Raw genomic sequence first — 25,251 nt, forward strand, 5'->3', positions numbered from 1 at the left:
CAAAACCAGACCTTGGGGTCCATGGCGGGAGGTCAGGGAAGGCGTTTTTTATTATTACTTTTCTCCTTAAATTATCAAAAAAACCTATTAATTATATAATTTATTTCAATTATGACTAAAACTTCTTAAACTTTCATTTTTAGCTTACCCTTTTATCATCAAATTTATATGCTTCTTTCATTTATAATTTTTATCCCAACTCTAACTTCCAATTTTTCTTTTGAAAAAAATATATATATGTATACTTCAAATTTTAGAGATTAAATTACAAACTTTCAAAATCACTTAAATAATTGAAAGGATGCCTCCACAAACTTCCTTCACAATATTCAATATTCAATTTTTAAATTTTTGAATCAACACACATCCAAAATTTTAACGGGCATTAGCAAAGCTTAAATTAAGTCCATTGAATGATATTGAATGCTAAAGTATCATATCAAATAGAATAAGAATATTAAACTTTAATTTGGCAAGTAGATTTGAAAGTAGGTTTTTATAACTAACACACATCGTCTCCATTTTTTTTCTGCAACCTATATAATCTTATTGTGTGCCTTCCCGTGTCATGTCGTGTGTGGTTGTACGGTTTGGCCAATGTTCTATTACTTTTGAAGGATCAGACCAATTGGAATATGTTGGCCCAAAGGCTCCTTAATTTCGTGTTACATCACAAGTACATTGTAAGTGTTAAGTATTAGGTTATAGTAATTTTAAGAAAGGAAAGAGCGACATTTTTAAATGAATTAAGAAATTACAAGTGAGATTAGAAAAGTAATTTTATATGAATATTACAATGCAAAAATGTAATTTTATATGTATCCATTTACAACCTATGCATCTCCCAACATGATTCTGCCAAAAAATTTACAATGCCTTGGAAGAAAAGGTAAATTAAACAACTGAATTGCTGATGGCCTTGCAATAAGAAATAAAAACAATAATAAAAAAGCTGCTGATGACCTATCCGCTGAGTAACTTTCATTCCTGACTGAAGCATATATAAGTAAAAGCAAAACTTGGTTGAAGGTTAAATTATGATGATTTTGAAAAGCTGGCCAGAAATCCTCGTGCAAGTTCACCTATGACCTTGGAAAGCTCACATAATGAAGTCCTCCTTGTGACCCAAGCCATGCTCCCGAACTATGATCTCCACAGCCTAGGTATCCATTCTGCTCTCTCGGAAATCCTGGAAGAAGTTCAATAGAAAACAATATAGCAGAAGAAGCGTATAAAGACGAAAGAAACAATAGAGAGCGAGCATTACTTCCAGCCCTTCGCCAGCATATGGTTGAGGGGACAGCATCAACAAACTTATCCTCAAAGATAAGTTTACCAGACTTGATATTCCATAGACGGAAGTTGCAGTCTTCTCCACCTAAAACCGGAATATGTTTAGTGGAAACTCTAGTTTTACCAGTACCCACGAGATTTCTGAATATAAAAATATTGAGCCTGCACTAAAATGATAGTACCAGATGCAACAAACGTCTCAGTGGGATCAACTCCAAGCTGTATACGAGTATGTGAATTTGCGTGCCCATCATAGGTTTGTACAGCACCTCTCTGGATAAGGCGATGATCATAAAGTCTTACCTGTACAAACATGAATCCGGCAGGCAAAGAATTTAAAATGAGTAAATGAGAACAACACAGAAATGTGTCAGGAAAAACAAGCCCCCGATGCATTTTATCAATGCCAGGAGGATAGATACGCCGATGAGTAGGGAGGTTATGCCAACTGAGGGAAACTTTGCGTGAAGAGAAGACATAAGGAGTAATTGGTTAAGTATGGGAAGAGGACTTGCAAGATTGGAAACTGAAAATATGTGGCTGCAGCATCACACTTTCGGTACTGTTGTGGATGATTGGAGGCAACCAATCCAATTCAAGGCTGGCAGAGCCATAGTTTTTAACAGAAACTAAGAGGGTTGAAGATACTAATCAAAACATGGAACAAAGAGGCTTTAAGGGAGACCAACTTCTATCCACTTAACTTTCCAAGGAGAAACTTTATAATAAAAAATGGTTGGATGAAGGGGCTGAGAACACTAGCTCTTTCCGTCAAATCATGACCACAAAGACTGTTGACAAGTTCCTAAATGACAAGGATATGGCTTGCAACCTCACTCCATCCACTTGAACCCCATTTCTAAAAAACGAAATGCTAACCCCAGAGGCTCCTTTTAATAAACAGGAAATTTTCAGTTTTTCTTGCTTTCCACTCTCCGGAGAATTTAGTATTCTTTGAGCACTGGTTTCTTTTCATGTTCTCAGTGGAAAATCTAGTTAAAAAAAAAAAAAAAAAAAAAAAAAAAAAAAAAAAAAAAGTAATATGCAGAGCGAGCCATGGGAGGAGAAGGTAGAAAGTGGGCTCGTATCAAGGGAAGAGACCCAAATCTCTCCCATTGTTTGATATTTTTCCTTAAGTATAACCATTGAAATATTTCAGCTAAGAGCTCTATCAAAATAAAACCTTCATCGATGTTCTAACTACTCAATGACACAGTAATTAGTTACACAGGCATATATTTATTTACCACCTTTCAACATACAATTTAAAGAGTGCACACTAACCGATCCATCCATGGAGCTTGACAGAAAATATCGGTCATCAAACTGAAGCGACACCAAGCTAGTGGATAATGGGGAAGGGGAAAAAGAACTGTTAGAATTTTAAATTTGTACAAAGGAAATGAATTTAAATAGAGATCTACCTCGATATGGAAGAAGGCATTTTAACCGTACAAGAAGGATAAATGTTCCCAGTGAGCTGCATGGAAAAGTAATCAAAACGTCATATATAGTTTTATTACCCAAAAAAGCACATCTCCAAGAAGTTCGCAGAGATCATGTGTGCAAACTTGATAGATATAAATGAAATGTAAACTTTGGGGGTTCGGAGGGGGGAGGGGTGTTAGCCACCTAACATGAACAATTCACTGAAATTACTGAGAGAATTTTACTACTCAGATTCACGCTAGACAGAAACTGCTACTTCATACCGGAATTAAATAGATTTTCAGCATGTAAAACTTTTCAACAATCACAAACTATTACCTAAATTCCTGTTCAATAAAGTTTTCCTACCTTATCCATGGTTTTAGTCGTAAAGGAGTTAACATAGTCGACAACATTCATCATTCTAAGTTTTTTACTTTTGAGAAGCTTCCTCCAAGACTTTGGGAATAATTAAGAAGACGATATGTACTACCTTTACCGGGTGTGCATAATGTTTGGTACACCTCCAGTAATCTTAAGGACGAACTATCTAATTGTACAACATGACAATGGTAGCCCATAAGATATTAGACATCTTACTTAGGTGGTTACCATAACTAAATCCCACAACTAAACGGATGATTATAAAGACATCTGGATTACAAGACTGAGCCAATCCACAGTGGTTAAAAGTTTCAATATCTTAAGACAAAACCTCAGAAGTTTTATTATTTATTTCACCAGGAAACAAACATTGCATATTGAGATTTGAAAATATAACACAAATTTCTAAAACATATAAATGCTATTTACCTTATACCATTGCTGAGAAGACGTTCTGGAGTCTCTATCTACGGGTAAGTAAGGAATTCTATGCCTTACAAGTCTTTTACATACTCCCTGTCTTTCACGAGTATCAATTGTCACAATCATGCCATTTCTAAGTCCACACAGAACAACATTTTCCTGCAACAGGTTATCCAGTAAATTAATATAAGATACAGTTCCACATCACACAAGCAAAGGAATAGAATGCAAAGGCCCAAAAGAACTAATTATTGGGATTTTAAATGCAAATGACAGGCATACAAAGTGAATTACCGAATGAATGAGTTGTAGCGCAAAAATGTCGCTTTTACCATGTAAGATCCATGATATCCTGCTGGTTTCCATATCAACTGAAGCAGCTCCCATGTTCGTCCCTGCAGAAACCAAAAGAGTTGCATGATAAGTACTTAACAGAGAATGGGCTAGAGACTAGAACGCTAGAGAGAGAGAGAGAGAATCCAGTGACACATTCCTCTCCCGTATCTGCTCATCAATAATCAAGTTCATGGTACTGCAATTCAAGATTATAATTGAGAACGATAAGTACCATATTGGCAATAGGATCTAGTTCCAGTTTAAAAAACACACTAGGACAAAGAAAATTTAGTTGGAAATCAAGAAGAGAGATGAATTGTAAGGTTTTATTCGCATCCTCCATTGTTCTTTTAAAGCCTTATATCAATGACAATGGTAGGGCGTGCTAAAATTCACTTTACTTCAAACGAAGCCACTGCCTTTTCTAAAACATTTTGCAACCAGGCTTGTGTATGACTTGGAGATTGTTTTTACTCACCGAAGCCTTCTTTCCTCAAAGAACAAATGCATACATCAGCTCTTTTTCTATGCAGGCGTGTAGAATATCCAACTTCCATCTATAGGGATAAAAATGTTTCTTAATTTATTCTACGTGAATTAACATACACACACTGACCCAGTTCAATACACACATTTGGAGAAGCAATAACAAGGATGGATTGGATAAAACTAAGCAAAAGCCTATTAAACCTAAGGAGCTACAGAAAAGTTCCTTGAATATGTATGAATCAAGGAGAGGTCACAGTTAAGAAAATGCTCGTGTAATAGAGTTAAAGAAAGGTTAAAAAAATGATCAATCTGCTAAACTCCCCAGGGGTAATCCAAGAACCTAAAAGTAACCAAGGAAGAGGAGACGAACAATATTCTCCCAAAGAGTGGAAAAGTTTTTATCAACATCTTCGGAAGTTCTATATCTCTCCAACCACATTCATTTCCCACAGAATGCACCTCACTGCATTGAGCCAAATAATTTTAGCTTTTGACTTGAGCAAGTCACCAGTAAGAATAATCCTATAAAATTGAGGAGATAGATATAATCATATAAACCCTAGCCAAATGGTTAGAGGAGAAGAGCTAGCACTAAAAATATTCTGAGGAGAAACTAAGTCTTCATGGGAAACAGAATCTTCCTTGGAAGAAATCCTAAACAACATATCCAAGGTTGCTTCGTAAGAATCCTCAACAATATCATCCACCAAACTACCAAAAGGTTGTAGATCAAGTTGTACACTACTTAAACTGATCTTAGACCCATTATCCGTGTCAATAACACCATAAGGAGCAATCTACGAAGATTCTTTAATCTCAGATGAATGTTAAATAACATGAATAAAAAGGATTTCTTCAGGGCCGAATTTCACTTATTAGATTCTACAGCTTGAGAAATGAACTTTGGACTCCCAACCTGAGCAATCATCTGAATTTTGGGAAGACGGAAGATCATAAACTTTTTTCCTTAATCTTTTGAGAAAATCAGGGTTGGCTGTTGATTTTTTTTTTTTCTTTTGGGGGGGGGGGGGGGGGGGGGGGGGGAGAATCTAATTCAAGCCAATTTTTGGTTCAAATGGCCAAACCAAATGGAGCAAAACACCACAAATAGAAATAAATAACCAGAACCATGCATCTCCATAGCGTAGGAAAGTGTTTTTTAAAGATTACAACATATACAAACAGAACAAACAAATATCGATGGAAGTAATGTCATATAATCAATCTGTTGAACCTCATAGCCAAAAATATATGGGGAGCAAGCACACAAGCTCTCAAATATTAGAATATGGTGCATTTGTTAAGGATCCGGATCCAGCATGATAATAAGAATACAGGGACCAAAAGAAACACATACCGATCACAGCTCTACCTCCACTGGATTCACAATCAGCCGTCCAGATGGAACAATTGAAAGAAGCAACCTCGTGTATCCTTCGTCTAATGACAGGAATGCTTCGATTAAAATCCAACGGTTCAACAAGATTAAGAACATAAACCGATCCACCAGATGAGTCAGATCCCAATGTACTTATTCTGGTTCCTCAAGTTAAGGCACTAAAAGAGAAAATAAAGGCATTTATCAACCCAACCCCCCTGCAGATGGGGCCGGGGGAAGAAGAATAGTGGAAAAGAAATCTAGAAAATGAAAGGATACAGTGCATGTTGGATATCAGAAACATCATCATGGACCAAAGGGAAGCGCTTCTTAAACAACTTTATACTAGATATGTTCGATGACATTTGCAATGAAGCACCAGAAAGTTGCCAAATATCTCCAGGAACTTCTCTAACCATTTGGTTTTCTCCAGCCAATGGCCAAACAAGTTCTGGACAACAGTTTACTCCACGCTCAATATGCTGATCACCCTCTCCAACTCCAAAAAAGCTGCAAGATTTAGAAATTCAAAGCATTGAATCGTAATGCACTACTAATTAATTAATAAGACATAAAGGTCAAAAGGAATGAATTCAGGATCAAATTTTATGAAAAAGAAAAAAATAAAAAATATTTATTTAAGTGAAATATAACAAATGCAAGTGATGCACTAATAGTTAATCAATAAGACGTAAAGGTCCTCGAAGCAAAAGGCTAAGGATTAAACACTTCATGGAAGGAAAAAAAAAACAACCGAAGTATCGATTTAAGTAAAATGAAACATACTAAATGCAAGAGGGGTTTTTTTCTTTTTTTACGAGAAACTATTTTTTACATGGATGAAATGAAAAGAGATTAATGCTCAAAAGTTACAAACTCCACGAGGAGTGCGTAATAAGAAAATAAAGAGTACAACAAAAAGCACGTCAAATGGGACTAAAAATCATGAATAGACTGTCCAGAAAGAGGTTGGATAGAACACACAAAGACAAGGCCTTCAAACGAGTAGAAACAAACCGATATGACCAAGGATTATTATTCTGGTTGAAAATCTCTTGATTAAAACAGGCTGTCAATGCAGAAACTTCTAGCCATATCAATAAGAATGATGAGGATGACAACTTGCTCCTTAAATACAGTAGAGGAATCTAAAGAATCATAACTAGGCACTTGGATTCTGTAAAAATTCAAAAAGCCAGCTTTAAATGACCGAATAAGACGATGTGACATGCAAAGAAACACCCATACAAGACTTTAACTACCAGTCCACCACTGCCTATTCCAAGGTATCAAAATTAAATGAATCAAGTTTCAAGAACCTTCCACCATCGATGTATTAAATGTTTCTTAACCACCAGTAACTCTTCATGCAAGGGACCTTATAATGAGTAACCTTTCCAAGGAATCCACATCAATAGATCTCCCACCAAGAACACTTCAAACAAGCTAACAGCTGGAACTATTCCTTTAACTCCAATGGCAAAAAAGACAAAACACCAATGGCAATCTCAACCAAATTTTACTCATTATGCACACATCCTCTCAACATTAGGACAACGGTAAAACAGAAAATTCTTCAAACCGATTCTTGTTGGAATAATTCCACAATCCCCTAGAATTCCAGGACAAAAATTCTAACACTCCCACTAAAAGAACTTCCACCAAGAACTCTTCAAACAAGGCAACAATTGAAACTATTCCTTAATTCTTTTGAATTCTAGCACTTTTATTTTACTTTCTCCTATATAACTAACACACCCACCAAGCATTCCTATCATTTGGGCTTTATTCAATTTAGTCCCTAAGATTTTATAGGTTTCTATTTGGTCTTTTTTTTTTTTTTTTTTTTTTTTTTTTTTTTTTTTTTGGGATAAGAAACCAAACTTAATGTACAAGAGCATACCAAAAAAAAAAAAAAAAAAAAAAAAAAAAAAAAAAAAATCCAACCCAACAAAAAATGCCTCACACTGTTTTACACATAACTTTACTCAAAGCTAACCAAATGGTCCGGACATACACAAACAAAACTAATCTGAATTGATTACCATTTAATAAAAAACTGGATTTAAAGATTAAACTCTCTTGCATTGTCCAAGCACAAATGCATTCACACAGTAGAGCAACTCCATAAATACCTCAAGGAGCCACTTATATTGCCCGTCAATAGAACAGTAGATTCCATTTGACCCTCCAGGGTGTGCACATTAATAGGTATTTCTTGCAAAGCACTATCCCCCATTCTATCAGTTCCTCGGTATTTCCAAACCTGCATAGAATATCTTGTTCAACTTATTATAATAAAGAAACAGAAAAATATTCTGCTATGTAGAATATACATTAAAAATTCCTGAAGGATATCATTGGTTTGGCAAAACAATGAAAAACGACATGATGATTGCTTAGAAGATATTTAAAGAATAAAACCAAATGGAGTTTTACATCTTCTGAAGGGTCTTCAATGGAAACAAAACAATCACTATCTTACACTGATTTAGTTATTTACCATAGCCCAAACCTACCAGTTCATCAAAAAGTAGAAGGAAAATGATGTCCAAAGCTAAGAGCTTCCTCATAACGCTTAGATTACCCTTCTTTCTTATGTGGTTTCCACCACAAACATCAATAAAATAATTCAACTAATATATTAAGGCCTAATTCGACATTCCATTTAAGTGAAATTGGAACAAGTGCTCTCAAGTTTAGGACGATCGTTGATAAGGAACATACCACAGGTTTGGATGCCAGTAAATTTTGGAATTTTTCCTTGAAGTTCCACTTTCCTTTACTGGAAGCAATAACATTACCATACAACTCCCTGGCTTGAATCAGCTTCACGGCTCTTAAATCTGCCTTCGAACATGAATCGACCATCTGTAGGGGAAAAGTTGTTTTTTAATGTATTGATATCAAGTACCTAATTATGATAAAATAATTTCTAAAGTGAGGCCAAAACTATCACATGACAGCACCGAGGACTATCATAAAACATTAGCTTACCAACTAAGAAAAATGCACTGGTCCTCGAAGTATACAACCTAAGGAAGTGAAAACAATAGCATAGTAATAGTAATACCACCCCAATTATCCTAGAAGAAAGCCCGTAAAACCATTTGGACCAGGTATTTTTTTCTCTCTCAAAACCAAAGACCACCTCTTTCAGAAGAGAAAGAAGCTTCCAACTCCTCCATGTTTCAGTTTGAAAGGGAACACCAATCTAAACCTTCCCAAAAAGGTCTCACACTGAGAAAAAACGGCTTTAGTCGTCCCCAATTATTACCTTGCCCTCATTCATCAAGATTTGAAGGTTGTTATTCATTAGTTTTGTTTGAGAAGATGAGAGAAAGAAATGACCAAAAGGAGAGAGGAAAAAATGGAGACTGGTTTGTGGAAACATGGAACTTCATTGATAAGAAGAAAATACAAGAAAATAATAATAATAAATAAAAATAAGTGCCAAATAATGAGCTTTTGAAAATATTATTTTAAAGCCCAGGTCAGCCCCCAAAAGCTTGACAGTTTTTACTTTTTTTCTTTCTAAATGCGCTCCAAGAGGAAACTGACTCGACCCAGATTTAAGTCAGCACTACGAACCCTAGTCCTGCCCTAATCCTCGAGAGAACATCCACGACTACTAAGGAACCGCAAAATTCAGGGCCTCGAGTGATAGAGAAGTCAGATACCGTGTTTAATAAAGCAACTAAGCACGGAAATTTTGTGGGAAGCAGAATACGCATTGAAAAGCATAAATCCTAAACAGAAAAGATGAAATTGGTAGTATCCAGAGGTAGAGTAATACACACCGTGGTGGGCTTAGAAGCTCGTTTGTGATGAGGGGCTGAAGAAGAGGAGGAGGAAGTGCGAGAAGAACCAGGAATTGGGCCCTTGAGAGGGAAATACCTGTTCTTCTGGACATCATAGTAATAACCAGGGAGCTCTGCACGGAAGTATAGAAAGCAAAATTTGACATTGATGAGAGATTGAAAGGAAGGAAATAGAATGAGAGCGGAAAGAAAAAGTGGAACCTGGTGGCATGACTATTGAGAAAGTGGTGGTGGAAGCAGCGTGGCGAAGTAGGAGTTGCAGTGGAAGAGTTTTGAAGCGATGGACTTTCGAAGCGGATGTTCAGAAGGGCAGAGAATTAGATGTTCCGATCCCGACTATCGCTGGGCGTGCCTGCAAAATATCGGATCGATTTAGAAATACGAATCATAATTTATAATGGAATGGATTGTTTTTTCGTATTAGGAAAAGGAATGCAAGATTTGATATGCCAAAATCTTTTCTACTTGATTCAAAAATAAATAAATAAATAAATAAATAAATTTTATCTCCAACAAAAACGGTTAAGCCTTCCTCAACGGTCAAATTATCAACAAGAAAAAAACAAATAAATAAAAGAACTCCAGAGTTCAATTTTGAAGTTTATTTAAAAGCTTTTGAAGTTAAATTAATAGATGAATGAACTTGTATTTCTTATATGATGTTTATAATAATCAATCAAAACATACATGGAAAAGTAAATTTAAAGTTTTCCTTTCATGTTTAGGGTTCAAGTTCTCCTCAAATTTTTCCTTTTAAAACGGTATACGGACGAGGCCGAGACGACGCAAGTTATGCTCTTAAGTCGCTCCTCTCACTTGCTCAATCCTGCTCGCCGTCAATTTGCTTTGTTCGCCAAAGGTTTCAACTCTTGGGCTTTACGCATTCGAAATGCTCCCTCCCTTCATAAAGCTCTTGCTATCTACTCCCAGATGCACCGCCAATCCGTTCCTCACGACAGCTTCTCAATTCTGTTTGTGCTCAAAGCCTGCGCTCGTTCCAACAACCTCTCCATTCTTCACCATCTTCATGCCCATATTACTAAACTTGGTTTCACTACCCATGTCTTTGTCGCTACATCCCTACTCTATGCGTACGTCCTGAACTCCTTTGAACTTGCTTGTTTGTTGTTCGATGAAATGCCCCACAAAAACACTGTTACCTGGAACACTATGATTTTCGGGTATTCCAAGACAGGGGATGTAGACAGAGCTCGCCAACTGTTTGATCTGATGCCATCAAAAGATTTGGCATCTTGGTCCGCCACCATTGCTGCATACGTTAACAACCGCAATTACAGGGGTGGTTTGCTTCTTTTCCAAGATATGATAGTTATTGGAATAACTCCCGACCAGATGGCGGTAGGTTCAATCTTAAAAGGGTGTGCTTATATGGGCTCTTTAGGATTGTTAGCTGGCAAATCAGTTCATGGTTTTGTGGTCAAGAATAGGTGGGAACTAAACCTGGAACTTGGTACAGTTTTGGTTGATATGTACGCCAAGTGTGGATTTTTTAAGTACGCTTGCCAGGTATTTCATTTGATGTCTGAAAAGAACGTCAGGACCTGGACTGCTCTGATATGTGGATTGGCACAGCATGGCTACTGCAAGGAGGCGTTGGATTTATTTGAGATGATGAGGAATGAATGTGTGGAACCGAATGAATTGACTTTCACTGGGATTTTAAGTGCTTGTGTTCATGCAGGATTTGTTCAAGAAGGCCGCAAATATTTCAACATGATTGAAGAATATGGCTTAGAAACAAGGATTCAACATTATGGTTGCATGGTTGATCTGCTGGGTAGGTCGGGATTGTTGGAGGAAGCTTATGGGGTTATTAAGAATATGAGACTCGAACCTAATATCATTGTGTGGAGCTCTCTTTTGTCGGCCTGTAAGCAACATAAAAGCTTTGACATGGCTGAAAGAGTTATTGAGCAGATACTGGACAAGTTAGAACCCGAGAATCATGGTGGAATTTACTCTCTTATATCTGATTTGTATGTTCTAGAGGAAAAGTGGGATGATGCAGAAAAGATAAGGAATTTACTGAACCAAAATGTGCGGAAGGTTAGGGCGTATAGCCTTATCAGAAGTGGATTATAGCTGCCTATAATTGCATCACTCCTTCTTTTCGAATTAGAATAGTAATTGATATGGTCAACTTTACAAATTACTCTCACTGGTGTTTTGTAATCTGCTTCCTTGCAAATTTTCCTGAGGAGCAACTGTAGAGGAAATAAATCTGTAGTCTGCAATGGTGCACAGCTTCTCAAATGCCAGCTCTTGCCAATTTTACATGGACAAAAGAGCGTGATCTTATCTTGGGCGCGGACCTCAATTAGTACAATATTGGGGGATGATTGCTGACTGATGGTTATTGCTAAGCGGGCGCGCTTACTTTTCTGGTCATGGCTTGATCTGCTGCTCTCTTGCCCATTCGAGATTGACATGCTAATGTGAGTTTGGCAAAGGTTCTTGGTGGAACCAGAGCTTCTCCTCCCTATATGTCTGTTCTGTTTGATCGATTATTTTCTCTACCATAGCAAACCTTGGCTTGTTTTGTTTGTATTGATGTCATTGGTAAATTTGGCCAAATGATAGAAATTTGATGTCCCTCGAGATCTCGAGCTGTCAGGTTTAATTAACTTGTTTGCCATGCTCCATTTGTTGGAAGTAAATAATAGCTTTGGGCGGCTCACAGGGAAAACGGAAATGAGCGGAAAAAGAAGAAGAACAACAACAACAACAAGAAGAAAGGCTAAACTAATTAGAAAACTACTTCCAGGTTCGAAGAGACCAAAAGAATCTCATTGGTCGTGGGAGAACTCCCCATAATTTCATTAATTCATAATTAGACCTGCTTCGTTTAGCTTTACTTGCAGGTACGAACTACCCTTTTCCATCTATATGTTGATCCGTGAGTAATAAAACCAGAGTTGGCCAGCTGATGATAATTCCGGTCAGATGTAAATAGCCGTAGATACATTAGAAAATCCATAAACTCTAGCTACGCACCGAGAACTATAGGTTGTAGTTGGGCCGAGCATAAATAAACGAAAACCACCACAAATTCTTAGAAGTAGACTCAAAGTGGCCCAAGGTTGGCCGCAACAAAACAGGCCCGCTTGATGGTGCGTTGCCCAATGTCATGCTTCCCACACTGAATACGATTACCTTCTATCCAGCAATGAGCGGTGCGCAGGTGGAGGCTAATCCTGTTTTGAATTATCTTCTTCTGAAACTAGAGAGCAGTGTTTGTTGGATATGAGCTCGCTGACAATTTCATTTAGGGCTGCCACTCCCAGAACGCTCAGCTCCAACAACATTTCACCTGATAAATGTGTAACGACGAAACAAGTCTCCAAATTTACCTACACCCGTACCCCAAAAATCTCTTCTTCTCTTCAGGAACTGGAAATGAAGGAGAGCCTAGCTTCATTCGGCAGAAGAGGAGCAATTGGTTGTGGATTCCTACTCGGCCTTGCCAGCGTTCTCCTACAACCATTGCCTGCAACTGCTGAAGCCACACCATGTGAATTCGCAACAGCTCCGTCGGGCCTTGCATTCTGCGATAAAGTTGTCGGGACAGGCCCTGAGGCTGAGAAAGGACAGCTAATCAAGGTGTGCCTTCAATCACTCGTACCCCTTTGTTCTCTACCATAGATTCAATGATTTGAAATTAAAGTTGATAAATCTGTGTGAATTGATGTTGTATTGTTGTATTGTGGTATTGTATACCCGTGTGAAGTGACAAATTGGTGATTGGTAGGCACATTATGTTGGAAAACTAGAGAGCGGAAAGGTGTTTGATAGCAGCTACAATCGGGGGAAGCCGTTAACCTTTCGAGTTGGGGTTGGTGAGGTATATATGTAGTTATATATATTTTAAGAAACATGGGAAGGAGAGAGTGGATATTAATTAATTGAGAGAAGTAAAGTAAAAATGTGCAGGTTATAAAAGGTTGGGATGAAGGTATTCTTGGGGGCGATGGAGTTCCAGCAATGCTTCCGGGTACGTTTTCCACATAAACTGGAAATTTTGTTAAGCCTATGGAAGTGGAATGGTGTTAATTAAAACATCAATTTCCTTGACACTTAATGGGGTTCGTGGGATTTGTGAAGGAGGGAAGCGGGTTCTAAAGCTTCCTCCACAACTAGGGTATGGCGCGAGAGGTGCTGGATGCAGAGGAGGTAGGATGAAATTTCTGGTTGTTTTCATGTACGGGTAAAGGGGGTTATGAAATCAATTACTTTTAATTAATTGGATAAAGGAGTTGTGTAGTTGAAAGTGGTGTTTTGGCTTGATTGCGTATGCAGGGTCGTGTATCATTCCTCCCAACTCAGTTCTCTTATTTGATGTGGAGTTCATTGGGAAGGCATGACATCATCATCCATCCTGGTTCCTTTCACATCTTCGAATTTTTATTATATTTTTTATTTACTTAGAATTACAATTACAAACTCCTCATACTTGGTTTGGTGCCTTTTCTCGGCCTGTTGTAAACTATACACTTGTTAATTCTAATTTGGTTGCTGAAGTTTCAATTGCGACATACATGGTCATTACTTATTGAGTATATTAATTTTATGTTTATTTACCACTGGACTCTGAGTTGGCAAAATTGAGATCACATTTCTTGCCCACTCTTTCCCCCTCCTTTTTCTCCTTCTAGATTGAAACAGGCCCCTTCTAGATCCTATTTCCTCCTTCCATTTCCATCATTCTCTCAACTTGATAACTCCTCCACCACCGGCAGTCGATCGAATGGAAGCAAAAGGACACGATAGTCGATCGAATGGGTTGGTGGGACTGTGTTTTCTCAACTGTGGTGAGAGAGACAGGGTAGCGGCCAGGTGTGACAAAAGAGAGGGGAGAAAAAGATTGGGGAAGAAGAAAGAAAAAGAGAAAAAGATTGGGGAAGAAGAAAGAAAAAGAGAAAAAGATTGGGGAAGAAGAAAGAAAAAGATTGGGGAAGAAGAATATGGCATCTCATTCTACCACCTCCTATTCCTGTCATAACAAAATAAAAACCTATACTAATTCATTGGTATAGTGGATATTGAAATCATTATCTACATTCATAATTTTTTAAACAACTATTTACATTACTATTTTTACTCCAAAATTCAATTACTCATTTTTATTTTATTAAATAAAACAAATACTACTTTCTTTTTTATTCTATGAAATAATTATAAAATCCGATTTTTAATAATACTTGAGACAAACATTAAACAAACGTTAAGAGAGAGGAGGTCCTTATAAACCCTAAATTCGCCCAAACCCCTAAACTTGGTCGCCCACGCGATCAAAGCAACCTCAGACTCACAGCGAAGAAACTCGTCGGGGAGAAGAAAGATGGCGAAATCCATGAGATCGAAGAGAGAGAAGAGGCTGCGGGCCATCCGGAGAGACATGGTTGACCCTTTTTACGACAAGAAAGACGCAGCCAAGCTTGCTGCTCAACAGGCTGCCCTTGCTGCCCCTAAGCTTCCCGTGCGTCCATCTCCTTTCACTTCCAATATTTCTACTATGGACGTCGCATCAGCCTCTGCTTCTACTGACGCCGACTCTGCCATGGGTATCCCCTTTGTTCCTTCTATTACTTGCAGACCTTTCTTTTTGCTCCTCTATGTTCATTCTTTAGGTTTATGGATTTCATTGTTGTGGTTTTTCATCTCATTATATGAAAATTCTTTCATCCTTGCCCTCTTTTGCTTTGTTCACTCAACCCATGACGAATATCGTAACCCAAGTCATTCTGTCATCCAAATGCACAATCTTTGTACGGTTAACAGAGGGGTGAGAGGGATAGAGACATAGAGAGACAACCCTCGAATAAATTCCAAGCAATTCACAGCCCCCACTTTTGTGGCCTGATATGTTGAGGCTTTGCTTCCATCCACTTCGTGGACTAGTCTACATTTCTAGCTCTAAAACTTGATTTTGAAAAAAAGAATAATTCATCGTAGTTTTAATTATGAATGAATAAGAGTATTTACACACAGGCGACCTCTAAGAAGATTACAACTAATCTTAAAATCACGAGGTTAACAGAGTCACTGAACTAAACAGAAAGCTAGCAACTGAAATAACAGATTAAATATACATATAGTTAACAGGAGTCAGGATGTCACAGTCGTATTTTCCACAATTAGATGGAATAGAGAAAATAGAGGGGTAATATGGAAGGATAGTTGCCCAACTTCAATATACAATTCTTATGTTTCCTTTTTTATGGAGATCAAAATGTTTTTGTGAAAGTTCGTTTGTGACAGTCTAGACTTGGTTTTCTCTGTTTTCAACTCATATTTTATGCTATAGGTGTTGATGAATACAACTTCTTTTTAATGTTGTATTAGCCATATAGCTGTTCAATTCTTTCAAGTGTCGAGTTACTTATTTCCCGTAATTATTATTTCACCATCTATGTTTTGTCTGCGACGTTAATTTATGTGACAGTTGAATTAAAATGGTTTTAAAGCTTTTCCGATCAGAAATATCCAAGTTTGTTCGTTAAACAACTTCTGAGGGAAAGTTACCATATGTTGTTCCTATCCCATATCCAGCCTCACAAGGCATCCCGAATGAACAAAAAAAGTATTTCCTGCTAAGAGGCTATGTCTGTTTTTTAGCCCTCTCTCTTTCTGATTGTGATCCTACTGTTTTTTTTTTTTTTTTTTTAATGAAAATGTCATGTGCCATTCTAAGCGTAATTCCTGGTGTTCTATTGTGCTTTCCTACGTGCTTGTATTAGCTTATGATTTTAAAATTTTAGAAGAGGTATGTTGCTGTCAGTCCTAATGCGGAGCTCTTCATTGACTCCTTAGTGTGATTTGCACAAGGTCTTCTTTACTCCAACGATGGCTCCTTCAAAAAATGATAAACCTTTAACATTTTTTGGTAAAAGGAATATAAGGAAGTTTCCTTTTTCTTTTTCCTTTTTCTTGGAGTTCATCATGGGGTGGGGAATTTGAACCTTTTGTTGAAGGTACACAATTTATGGCAGTTGAGCAGTGCCCACTTAACAGTGGAATTGAAATACCACCCAGCTTCGTTACATCACGTACAAGTTGTGTTCTCATTTGTGGTGGTGCAGATGTATTTATTAGCATTGGGCCTTTCTATGTATGGTTTGAATTATTTGAGAATAGATGTGTGGAAGGTGTTAATTTCTTTGTTTGTGTTGCAGATGTGGAGATGAATGGATATGGTGAAAGCACGACACTGAAGGCTGTAGGTGGAATTGGGAAGAAATCGAAAAGAAAATTCAAGGTTGGTAAGGCCAAGCGCCGGGGTAAGTGCAAGATCAAGAGGAACCGGCACATTTAAACCCTGAGAGATGAATCGGGTACATTTTCCCCCAATGGCCAGTATAGATAGATATTCTGTTGGAATAGTACTATATTATGTTATTTCAGTTCATTTGTCACGCTATAATTTTTGGAATAGGCTGTGTTGAAGATATATCTTATTTGAGTCGAGTTAGTTTACCCAATGCATAGATAGACTTCTATAAATATGGCAAGAAGTTGAAATTGGGAGGATGGGTTTTTGTGAAAGAAGACGAGAACTGTGATGATAATTTATTTATTTATTTATTTATTTATGATTTAATAGGATAGGATAAAAAGGCATTATCCAAAAGAGTAGGGTGATTTTGGATGAGTAGCTTCTTATCTTTATTTTTCTTCAACCCAAAGTCTCAACTTTGGGGTGGAAGCGAGATAGATGGTCAAATTCTCCCTCCCTTCACGTTTTCGTCTTCCTGAATCCCAAATCATCCCACCTCTGAAACACACGACGATTATGTTTCTGCAATCAGGAGTAAGCAATGCAATAGGAGAGAGACTAATTTTTGTCTCTTTTTTTAATAGAAATGTATGGTATTCAAGTTTTAATGTGGTCAACATAGAAATACCTACTTGGCAAGTATTATTCTTTGGTAACCCACTCATTTTTTTTTTTTTCTTTTTCTCGGAACATAAAAATTTGTATCCAAAACATAAGCGTTCTGTGTACCAACTTTTAAAAACTACATATGCCTATAATTGTGTTTTCTTATTCAATTTATTAAGCTTACTTGACTCAACGATCGTTGCATCATCAAAATTCTATATGCCAAATAAATATTTTAAATGTTCTCAATTAACATGTCTTAAAATATCTTTAAAAATTCACATTATTTCTTTATTAATAAACTTTAACAACTTTTCTTTTCAGCATCACTTCATTGAAAATTTTTAAACACTGAAGTTGAAATTGAAAATACAAAAACTAAAATTAGTATATTCTAAACAAAATTTAAATTACCAGAACAATAAAATATATTTAATTTTAAATTGATTTTATTTGAACTTGTCATGGTGTGTAGACTTCGTTGATTTGACAATTTCTTATTCCAAGTCTTCCGTTTACTTGGTCAAAATAAATAAAATTGTTTTTAAAATAGATTTTCTTCTATAAAAGCATGTGAAGTATGTGATTTGACAATTTAAAGGTTTGAATCTATTTGCTATTAAATGGTTATAATGATATCAATAATAATAATATATTGTTTTCAGTATATTCATTTATATATAACCATCCATTTTGATTCTATATAACAAGCTTTGGGTTGCAAAAAAAACAACTCTACCTATTACACTTCAATCTTTAATGCAAAAAAACAACATGAAAATATAATTTTAGTTTTAAACGGGGTAGGAAATTCAGATTCAAACTCAAAATTTATTATAAAAATACACCCACTTTTATGCTACATTTAACACATTAAATTTATGGTATGTAGTGGAATTTGAAGTTAGTTTAGTTTGGATTATAAATCATTTATATAATTCCAAAAGGGGAGAAAATAGTTGGCTATATATACACATATTTAACTTATTTAAATAAGTAAATTTAAAATGAATAAATAGGATAAATTAATACTAACACCACTTGTCACTTTTATATTTAAAAAATTAATTTGGTTTTAAATTCCATTTTGATTTCAATATTTTAGATCTAAACTTATTTCAAAATTTAAAATTTTGAAATATTTATTTTAATTTAATATTTTTTATTTTAACAAATTAGTGAGTATTTATTGTAGCATATTAACATGAACCTGATTTGATGAAATTAATATTAAATTGCAAAAAACGATATAGGCATTGCTATTTTATAATATTATAATATATATATATATATTGGCAGTGATGAAATCATAACGTTTCCTTGAAGTCTACTTAGTTAGAGGAAGAAGTTGCCCCAAATAGAAGCAAACAAACCAAGTCTTCCTTCTTCTTCTCTTGTATGGTTGATCCTTCCCACCATTCTCTCTCACTTCTGAACCAACTCCCTCTTCTCTCTCCACTTCTATAATCTATTCAGTTGGTTGCCTTGTCCCGTTCTTCGTCTTCTTCTTTTTCGTCGTCTTCTTTTTCTTCTTCTTCTTCTTCTTCTTCTTCCAATCCCATCTCCATTCCATTCTATTCCCCTTGCTTCTTCTGCACCATGCCTCTTCTCACCTTTCTCCTTGCGCTCCTAATCCCACTTCATCTTTATCTCCATGTCCACGCCCGTTTCGTCGTCGAGAAGAGCAGCGTCTCCGTTCTCTCTCCCACCTCTCTCAAGTCCAAGCATGACGCTGCCATAGCCAACTTTGGGATTCCCGACTACGGCGGATTCATAGTCGGCTCTGTTTTCTATCCTCAGAAAGGCACTTTCGGCTGTCTTCCCTTCGACGGCGATAAGCCTTTTAAATCCAAGACCTCTCGCCCTACCATCCTTCTCCTCGATCGTGGAGGTATCTCTTTTTTTTCTTCTTCTTTTTCTCATTCTATGCATTTATCATGCTAAACTCGGAAACCAAAATCTACTCACCTTCTCTTATTAATGCCGTTGAATCGCCTTTTTCCTTTTTTAGCGAAACTGCGATTTCAACTCTTTTGTATTCCTTTCTTTTCCCAACTATAATCTTAATAGGAATCCGGGTTTAAATTTGATTTCTTAATTTCTGAATTCCTTTACACTTGTGTCATCCACTAAGAAACAAACTGAAATAGACGAGAATCTAATATCAACAAAATGGGATCCATAATCTTTTTTCTCGATTTAATCGAATGCATCTGCCTAGCAATGTGATGTTTCCAACGATATCTGGCTATTTTGTTTTACGCCTCTTGTTGACTTTATTATCCAGATGCCGGCTATGATACCTTTTACTTTCCTCCTCATTCTTACTTACGATCCATAGATCATTTCTAGGGCCTGGAAACTTTGACTTTGAATCTTCAAATTATTGTTATTACTCTGTTCTCTTTTTTCTTTTTTCTCAAGGCTTATGGCTCCATTTGTTTGACTTTTTTTTTTCATTAAAAAAAACCCTTCTCCCTCTTGGACATTTAAGTTGTATTATCAAAATCAAGCACAAACTCAATGACAACTTACATCAAATATGCTGCATCCCACTCTCAATTTTCTGTGTCTGATTTTTTGATTGGAGAGTTCTCAAAGGAATGGTTTGTTCTGACAACTTCTTGGTTTCTTTCTGACCATTCAATTCAGATTGCTACTTTGCCTTGAAAGTATGGAATGCTCAACAGGCTGGAGCAGCTGTAGTTTTAGTAATGGATAGTATTGAGGAGTCTCTAATAACGATGGATTCACCTGAAGACAGCACCGAAGCAGATAGTTATATTGAAAAAATCCAAATTCCGTCTGCTTTCATAGAGAAATCCCTCGGCACAAGCCTAAAAGAAGCAGTGAGGAATGGCGAAGATGTTGTCATCAGATTAGACTGGAGAGAGTCGGTTCCCCATCCCGATAACCGAGTGGAGTACGAATTTTGGACCAACAGCAATGACGAATGTGGTAGTCGATGTAATGAGCAAATGAATTTTGTCAAAAGTTTTAAGGGACATGCTCAGATTCTGGAGAAGGGAGGTTACACTCAGTTCACACCACACTACATCACTTGGTATTGCCCTGAGGCCTTCAGATTTAGCAGCCAATGCAAGTCCCAGTGCATTAACCGTGGCAGGTATTGTGCGCCAGACCCAGAGCAAGATTTTGGAGTTGGGTATGAAGGCAAAGACATTGTCTATGAAAATCTCAGACAACTTTGTGTGCATCGAGTTTCCAATGAGACCAATCGCTCCTGGGTTTGGTGGGATTTCGTTACAGATTTTCATGTTAGATGCTCCATGAAGGACAAGAGATACAGCAAGCAATGTGCTGAGGATGTCATGAAGTCTCTCAGTACGTAATCTACTTTCAAATCTTAATTGACTTGAATCCTGATCTCAAGTTTGTCACGATTATCAATGAAATTATTAAGAAGAAACACACCTAAGCAACTCCTGATTAACTGTATGCTGAATGATGCAGATCTTCCAGTTGACAAGATTAATGAATGCATGGGCGATCCTGAAGCTGATGTGGAGAATAAAGTGCTAAAAGTTGAGCAAGAAATGCAGGTAACCATAATGTTTTTTACCTTACTTTTCTTTAAACAGCCATTGTATTTTATTATAGCAAATAATCCCGGAGTTTCAAACACTGATATTCTGTACTGCTTCAGTATAAATAATTGCTAATAGACTCACAAACCTGATTACAGATTGGCAATGGGACTCGTGGTGATGTTACAATCTTACCCACATTAGTGATTAATGAGGTTCAGTATCGAGGTTCGCTATCTAGTGGCTGGCCGGTTGTTTTAATTTATATGTGATCCATATGAAGATTTTGAATTTTTTTCTTTGAACCATTTGGGCTTGAAGGGAAACTGGACAGAACTGCTGTGCTGAAGGCTATCTGTTCAGGATTTAAGGAAACTGAGGAGCCTCCTATTTGCTTGACTTCAGGTTGATGCATCTACATATTTATGCTCAATTCATTGTCCAAGATTTTCATGGCCATCAGCTTGATATATTAATTTTTTTATTTTTTTTCCCTTCCAAATTGTTCTGATGTCACTCCTAATCAGATATTCAAACCGATGAATGCCTCGAAAGGAATGGTGGCTGTTGGCAGCTCACACAACAGAACATAACTGCATGCAAGGTAAAAAATGAACCTGTCTGTACATTTTAGGCTATCTTTCTAACTTTTTTCTACTTTCTATTTTTGCAAATTTGAATGTCCTTTAACAGTTTCTCACGTTTTTGAACTGAAAAGAGTATGAAAAACTCTATGAAAATCCCCATTTTCCTAAAACCTAAATAAAGATTAAAAAAAAAAAACCAAGACAAGGAATATCTCATTTTTCACATTTGCTTGCTTCACTAAAGAATGTTTATATATGGTTTAAAGTTCTGTTCAAAGGTGTACGGTTGCATCTTAAATTAATCATTAGTTATCGATTTGATCAGGACACATTTAGGGGACGAGTTTGTGAGTGCCCTGTCGTTAATGGTGTTCAGTATAAAGGAGATGGTTATACTTCTTGTGAAGGTAAACTAAACCTGTTATATTTTGTTGTTCCCACAAACCAAAATTCTCTCCCCAATTCATTGACACCAATAACATTTTGTGACTGGAGGGAGTAATTAGGCAACTGATGTTCTATTTATGTTATTTATTAATTGTTACTTTATTTTTAATACAACGGCACTTTAGAGTTTATTTATTTATTTTTTAAATCAAGTGATTTAATTATTTCATTTGCTGTTTATTTTAACAGCCTATGGACCTGCAAGGTGCACGATTAACAATGGTGGTTGCTGGTCAGAAACTAAAAATGGGTTAACTGCCACAGCTTGCTCAGTTCAGTGCTGTTTCCATCATAATTTATCAGATCTAGAAGCAATAGTGTGTGTTTTGTACTTACCACCATTATCTAATCTTACAATTTCATTCTTGTGTTTTTACGCAATGAAGAATTCAGATATAAGCGGTTGCAAGTGTCCATCTGGGTTCAGAGGGGATGGCCAAAATTGCGAAGGTTTGTCCTAAAACCACTAACTGCAAAGTTTCTTAATGAATTCGAGAGTGGTTTAGAGTGAGCGTTTAGAAGGCTTTTTTTTTTTTACTTTTTTTTTTTTTAATTTTTAATTTTTAATTTATTATTATTATTTATTTTTTTTTTTATGGACCATGCAATGCAAAAAGCAGATGTTGATGAATGTAAGGAGCGTCTTGCTTGTCAGTGTGATGGTTGTAGCTGCAAGAACAATTGGGGTGGATACGACTGCAAGTGTAGCGGTAACCAAGTATACATGAAGGACCAAGATATTTGTATCGGTAAGCATGCACCTACCGTCTTATATATCCATCTTAACTGAAAATGATGGAATCAAGATATAGGAATGAATAACCCTTGAACGTGATCTCTGTTGTTGACAATTCATTTCACATTGTTGTTACTTATTCAGAAAAAAGTGGTTCGAAAGTTGGATTGCTCCTCGTATTTCTGGTTCTGGCAGTTGTCGTTGGAGGGGGATTAGCCGGTTACATGTTCTACAAATATAGGCTGCGGGTATAACACTGACCACTTTGTGCATTGTCTTGGGTTATTACCTATTACCTACCATTTAAAGGAATTTATTGTGTCCTAAGATAGCTAAACCTTATCCGATGCATTACTTTTGACAGTCTTACATGGATTCGGAGATCATGTCTATCATGTCGCAATACATGCCGCTAGACAGCCAGAACAAGGTTGAAGCCCACATTGAATCTGAACCGCTGAGACAAGGCACAGTGTAAGGAGGTAAGAAAGTAAATAGTAATGAAAATTTGTACTTTTCCGGAACGAAATGAGTATTTGGTTGGGCTGGTTGGCTGGCTGTGGTTTCAGAACTGAGAAAAAGGAGTGGAGTACATCTATCCAACAAGAACAAAGCAAGTGCAGAGAGGGAGGGCAGGATGAAGCATAAGCGACACAAAGTTAGATTGTGAATTCGGCTCTTTCTAATCATAATGATGGTACTGGTAGCTTGGCTTGTCCACTTAATTTACAGTTGGAAAAATTTTCTTCAGATCGTGTCTATCTTTCTTGTACAAATACAGTTGCCGAGGATGTGAATGGTAGATTAATAAAACTCGAAACTGAATGCGTTTATGAAGTCCAGAAGCTAGGAGTAAGCAGAGGGTTTATAATCGTAGATTTGTACGAAACATGATGAATAATGCATAATTTGGGTTTCACTTCATTCAACATGTTAATTCATGGATGTGTTTGAATATGATTTTAGTTTGATGAGATTATTTATGTTCTTTTTTTTTTTTTTTTTTTTTTTTTTTTTTTTTTTTTTTGTGTAAGTGGCTTCCTTTTCATAATAGATGATCCCTTTTTCTAGTGGCTTCCTTTTCATAAAGGAAAAACAAGTTAAAAAAAATACTGTTTTGGGTTGTAATTTGTGTATAAATGTATTTTTATACATCTTAATTTCTTTTAGCATTTAAATGAATTTAATATTTTTTTGCAGGAAGGAATGAATTTAATTTATAAACATTTAAATGGCTTACTATTTAATATATTAGAGGTAAAACTAAGATAGTCAAAATATAAATAGTTTGATTAATAATATGGATTAACATACATATTATTTATTAATTATGACCCAATAAACAACAAAGTTGAGAGATTAAATATGTTTTAACCTAAAAGTAAAAGACCTCCCTCCCTCCATTTAGATGGGACAGTTTTGTTCACCATCATATTCAACCTACTTTACTTGGTTGTGCAGTGATTGCAGATGAGAGAGTTCATACATTTCTGTGGTTAATACAAACATGGAATTTAGCAATGGGAGAACGAGCTCCAAAGGTGGTACTCACTGACCGACCAAAATTCCTGTATTAAAGCAGTCATTGGGGCAGTTCTTCCTGGCTCATGTGACTACTATTTTAGAAAAGACTCCAATGTCAAAGATGAAACTGAAGATGAAACTATTACGACATGCAATGTCAAAGACATGGAAGATGGTCAGAATCATGTTGTTGAATGCAGTCTCATTTTTACTTTACTGGCTTAGATGATGAGGTGGAAAAATGATTAGGCACTTATTTTTACCGGAGGCTGTTTTTTCTTTAAGCTAAGCATTTAGATGTCTAAAATTGTGTCAAAATTGAAAAAGATAGATAAGATAGATGGAAAGCCACAGAAACGTAGGGGTAAAGCATCTGTTGTATGGTATGTTGATTAAGTAAAGAAGACGCATATCTTGGAGTGGCAACTCAGGAATTTGCCATCCATCCAAATTTCTTCTTTATTCTATTCTATTACCTAATTCATGTAGAAGCTTTTGAGCGCCAACCGTCCATACAGAATTTGATTCCTTCAGAATTTGTAGTATTGTTTAAGCACAATTTTTAATATTCGCCGCTAACAGAGCTTTCTAATTTATGTTCCATCCTTCAACAATTCTCTGCTACGCCTCAAAGAATACTCGTCTTTTTCCTTTTTATTATTCTTTTCCTTTCTTTTGTCTTAAAAGTTCCTTTCGCTTTGATACCACACCCTAATATTCTTTTTACCAAACTTAACACAAACATTATTTTCAAGGCGTATTCAAGATTTTAAAGATTAAATTTCTGAAGCGAAAGTGACATATTTATTCTGTATGAACATGAAAATGGGAATAAGTTTGAGATTTGGGGTTGCGTGATGCGCTTGAGTTGTGTTGGGAAGAAAGAGATTTGGTTAAAACTTTAACGTTATATTCCTTTTGAACCACGTATATATGTGGAAGGAGCTGCTGCGTATG

At 36.4% G+C, this 25,251-nt stretch overlaps 5 protein-coding genes across 7 annotated transcripts; 4 read left to right on the forward strand and 1 right to left on the reverse strand.

The window, feature by feature from the left end:
* Positions 1 to 766: 766 nt before the first annotated feature.
* LOC111804281 (Transducin/WD40 repeat-like superfamily protein) lies at positions 767 to 10,025 on the reverse strand. The gene is made up of 13 exons (XM_023689029.2): positions 9,754 to 10,025; positions 9,532 to 9,665; positions 8,459 to 8,602; positions 7,867 to 7,997; positions 6,011 to 6,241; positions 5,711 to 5,889; positions 3,823 to 3,923; positions 3,535 to 3,687; positions 2,718 to 2,773; positions 2,578 to 2,635; positions 1,476 to 1,596; positions 1,268 to 1,378; positions 767 to 1,189 (listed from the first exon to the last, which is right to left on the reverse strand). Exons 1-13 carry the CDS (start codon positions 9,761 to 9,763, stop codon positions 1,083 to 1,085), a joined length of 1,536 nt encoding a protein of 511 aa, XP_023544797.2. The 5' UTR covers positions 9,764 to 10,025; the 3' UTR covers positions 767 to 1,082.
* Positions 10,026 to 10,250: 225 nt separating this feature from the next.
* Positions 10,251 to 12,165, forward strand: LOC111804282 (pentatricopeptide repeat-containing protein At5g66520). The gene has a single exon (XM_023689030.2). It carries the CDS (start codon positions 10,270 to 10,272, stop codon positions 11,653 to 11,655), a length of 1,386 nt encoding a protein of 461 aa, XP_023544798.2. The 5' UTR covers positions 10,251 to 10,269; the 3' UTR covers positions 11,656 to 12,165.
* A 552-nt stretch (positions 12,166 to 12,717) lies between these two features.
* On the forward strand, positions 12,718 to 14,103 carry FKBP13 (FK506-binding protein 13). Of its 3 annotated transcripts, none has more exons than XM_023689031.2 (5): positions 12,718 to 13,173; positions 13,322 to 13,414; positions 13,504 to 13,564; positions 13,675 to 13,777; positions 13,870 to 14,103. In XM_023689031.2, the coding sequence occupies exons 1-5, from the start codon at positions 12,817 to 12,819 to the stop codon at positions 13,907 to 13,909; spliced, it is 654 nt and encodes a 217-aa protein (XP_023544799.2). In that variant the 5' UTR covers positions 12,718 to 12,816; the 3' UTR covers positions 13,910 to 14,103. The 3 variants fall into 3 exon arrangements, with proteins under 3 accessions (XP_023544799.2, XP_023544800.2, XP_023544801.2); XM_023689032.2 differs by having other exon boundaries at positions 13,675 to 13,771; XM_023689033.2 differs by having other exon boundaries at positions 12,722 to 13,173; positions 13,675 to 13,743.
* A 687-nt stretch (positions 14,104 to 14,790) lies between these two features.
* Positions 14,791 to 17,162, forward strand: LOC111804285 (uncharacterized). The gene is made up of 2 exons (XM_023689034.2): positions 14,791 to 15,134; positions 16,746 to 17,162. Exons 1-2 carry the CDS (start codon positions 14,912 to 14,914, stop codon positions 16,883 to 16,885), a joined length of 363 nt encoding a protein of 120 aa, XP_023544802.1. The 5' UTR covers positions 14,791 to 14,911; the 3' UTR covers positions 16,886 to 17,162.
* Positions 17,163 to 18,760: 1,598 nt separating this feature from the next.
* LOC111804280 (vacuolar-sorting receptor 6) lies at positions 18,761 to 23,694 on the forward strand. The gene is made up of 13 exons (XM_023689028.2): positions 18,761 to 19,343; positions 20,105 to 20,797; positions 20,927 to 21,015; positions 21,159 to 21,228; positions 21,322 to 21,405; positions 21,528 to 21,604; positions 21,913 to 21,994; positions 22,224 to 22,306; positions 22,421 to 22,484; positions 22,655 to 22,783; positions 22,915 to 23,018; positions 23,135 to 23,252; positions 23,340 to 23,694. Exons 1-12 carry the CDS (start codon positions 19,052 to 19,054, stop codon positions 23,246 to 23,248), a joined length of 1,881 nt encoding a protein of 626 aa, XP_023544796.2. The 5' UTR covers positions 18,761 to 19,051; the 3' UTR covers positions 23,249 to 23,252; positions 23,340 to 23,694.
* Positions 23,695 to 25,251: the final 1,557 nt, after the last annotated feature.

Source organism: Cucurbita pepo, chromosome 10, assembly GCF_057944985.1.
Source record: "Cucurbita pepo subsp. pepo isolate OVF chromosome 10, ASM5794498v1, whole genome shotgun sequence".
Taxonomy (NCBI): Eukaryota; Viridiplantae; Streptophyta; class Magnoliopsida; order Cucurbitales; family Cucurbitaceae; genus Cucurbita; species Cucurbita pepo.

Bases quoted from the DNA above. Each gene is read 5' to 3' on its own strand.
- FKBP13 (XM_023689031.2), top strand. From the start codon at position 12,817: ATGAGCTCGCTGACAATTTCATTTAGGGCTGCCACTCCCAGAACGCTC. The intron at 13,174-13,321 runs GTGTGCCTTCAA...GGTGATTGGTAG, and splicing joins AGAAAGGACAGCTAATCAAG to GCACATTATGTTGGAAAACT. The intron at 13,565-13,674 runs GTACGTTTTCCA...GGATTTGTGAAG, and splicing joins AGTTCCAGCAATGCTTCCGG to GAGGGAAGCGGGTTCTAAAG.
- LOC111804285 (XM_023689034.2), top strand. From the start codon at position 14,912: ATGGCGAAATCCATGAGATCGAAGAGAGAGAAGAGGCTGCGGGCCATC. The intron at 15,135-16,745 runs GTATCCCCTTTG...TTTGTGTTGCAG, and splicing joins TGACGCCGACTCTGCCATGG to ATGTGGAGATGAATGGATAT.
- LOC111804282 (XM_023689030.2), top strand. From the start codon at position 10,270: ATGTTTAGGGTTCAAGTTCTCCTCAAATTTTTCCTTTTAAAACGGTAT.
- LOC111804280 (XM_023689028.2), top strand. From the start codon at position 19,052: ATGCCTCTTCTCACCTTTCTCCTTGCGCTCCTAATCCCACTTCATCTT. The intron at 21,406-21,527 runs GTTGATGCATCT...ACTCCTAATCAG, and splicing joins TCCTATTTGCTTGACTTCAG to ATATTCAAACCGATGAATGC. The intron at 22,784-22,914 runs GTAAGCATGCAC...TTACTTATTCAG, and splicing joins GGACCAAGATATTTGTATCG to AAAAAAGTGGTTCGAAAGTT.
- LOC111804281 (XM_023689029.2), bottom strand. The intron at 2,636-2,717 runs GTAGATCTCTAT...ATTATCCACTAG, and splicing joins ATGCCTTCTTCCATATCGAG to CTTGGTGTCGCTTCAGTTTG. The intron at 1,379-1,475 runs GTACTATCATTT...TTCCGGTTTTAG, and splicing joins TGAGACGTTTGTTGCATCTG to GTGGAGAAGACTGCAACTTC.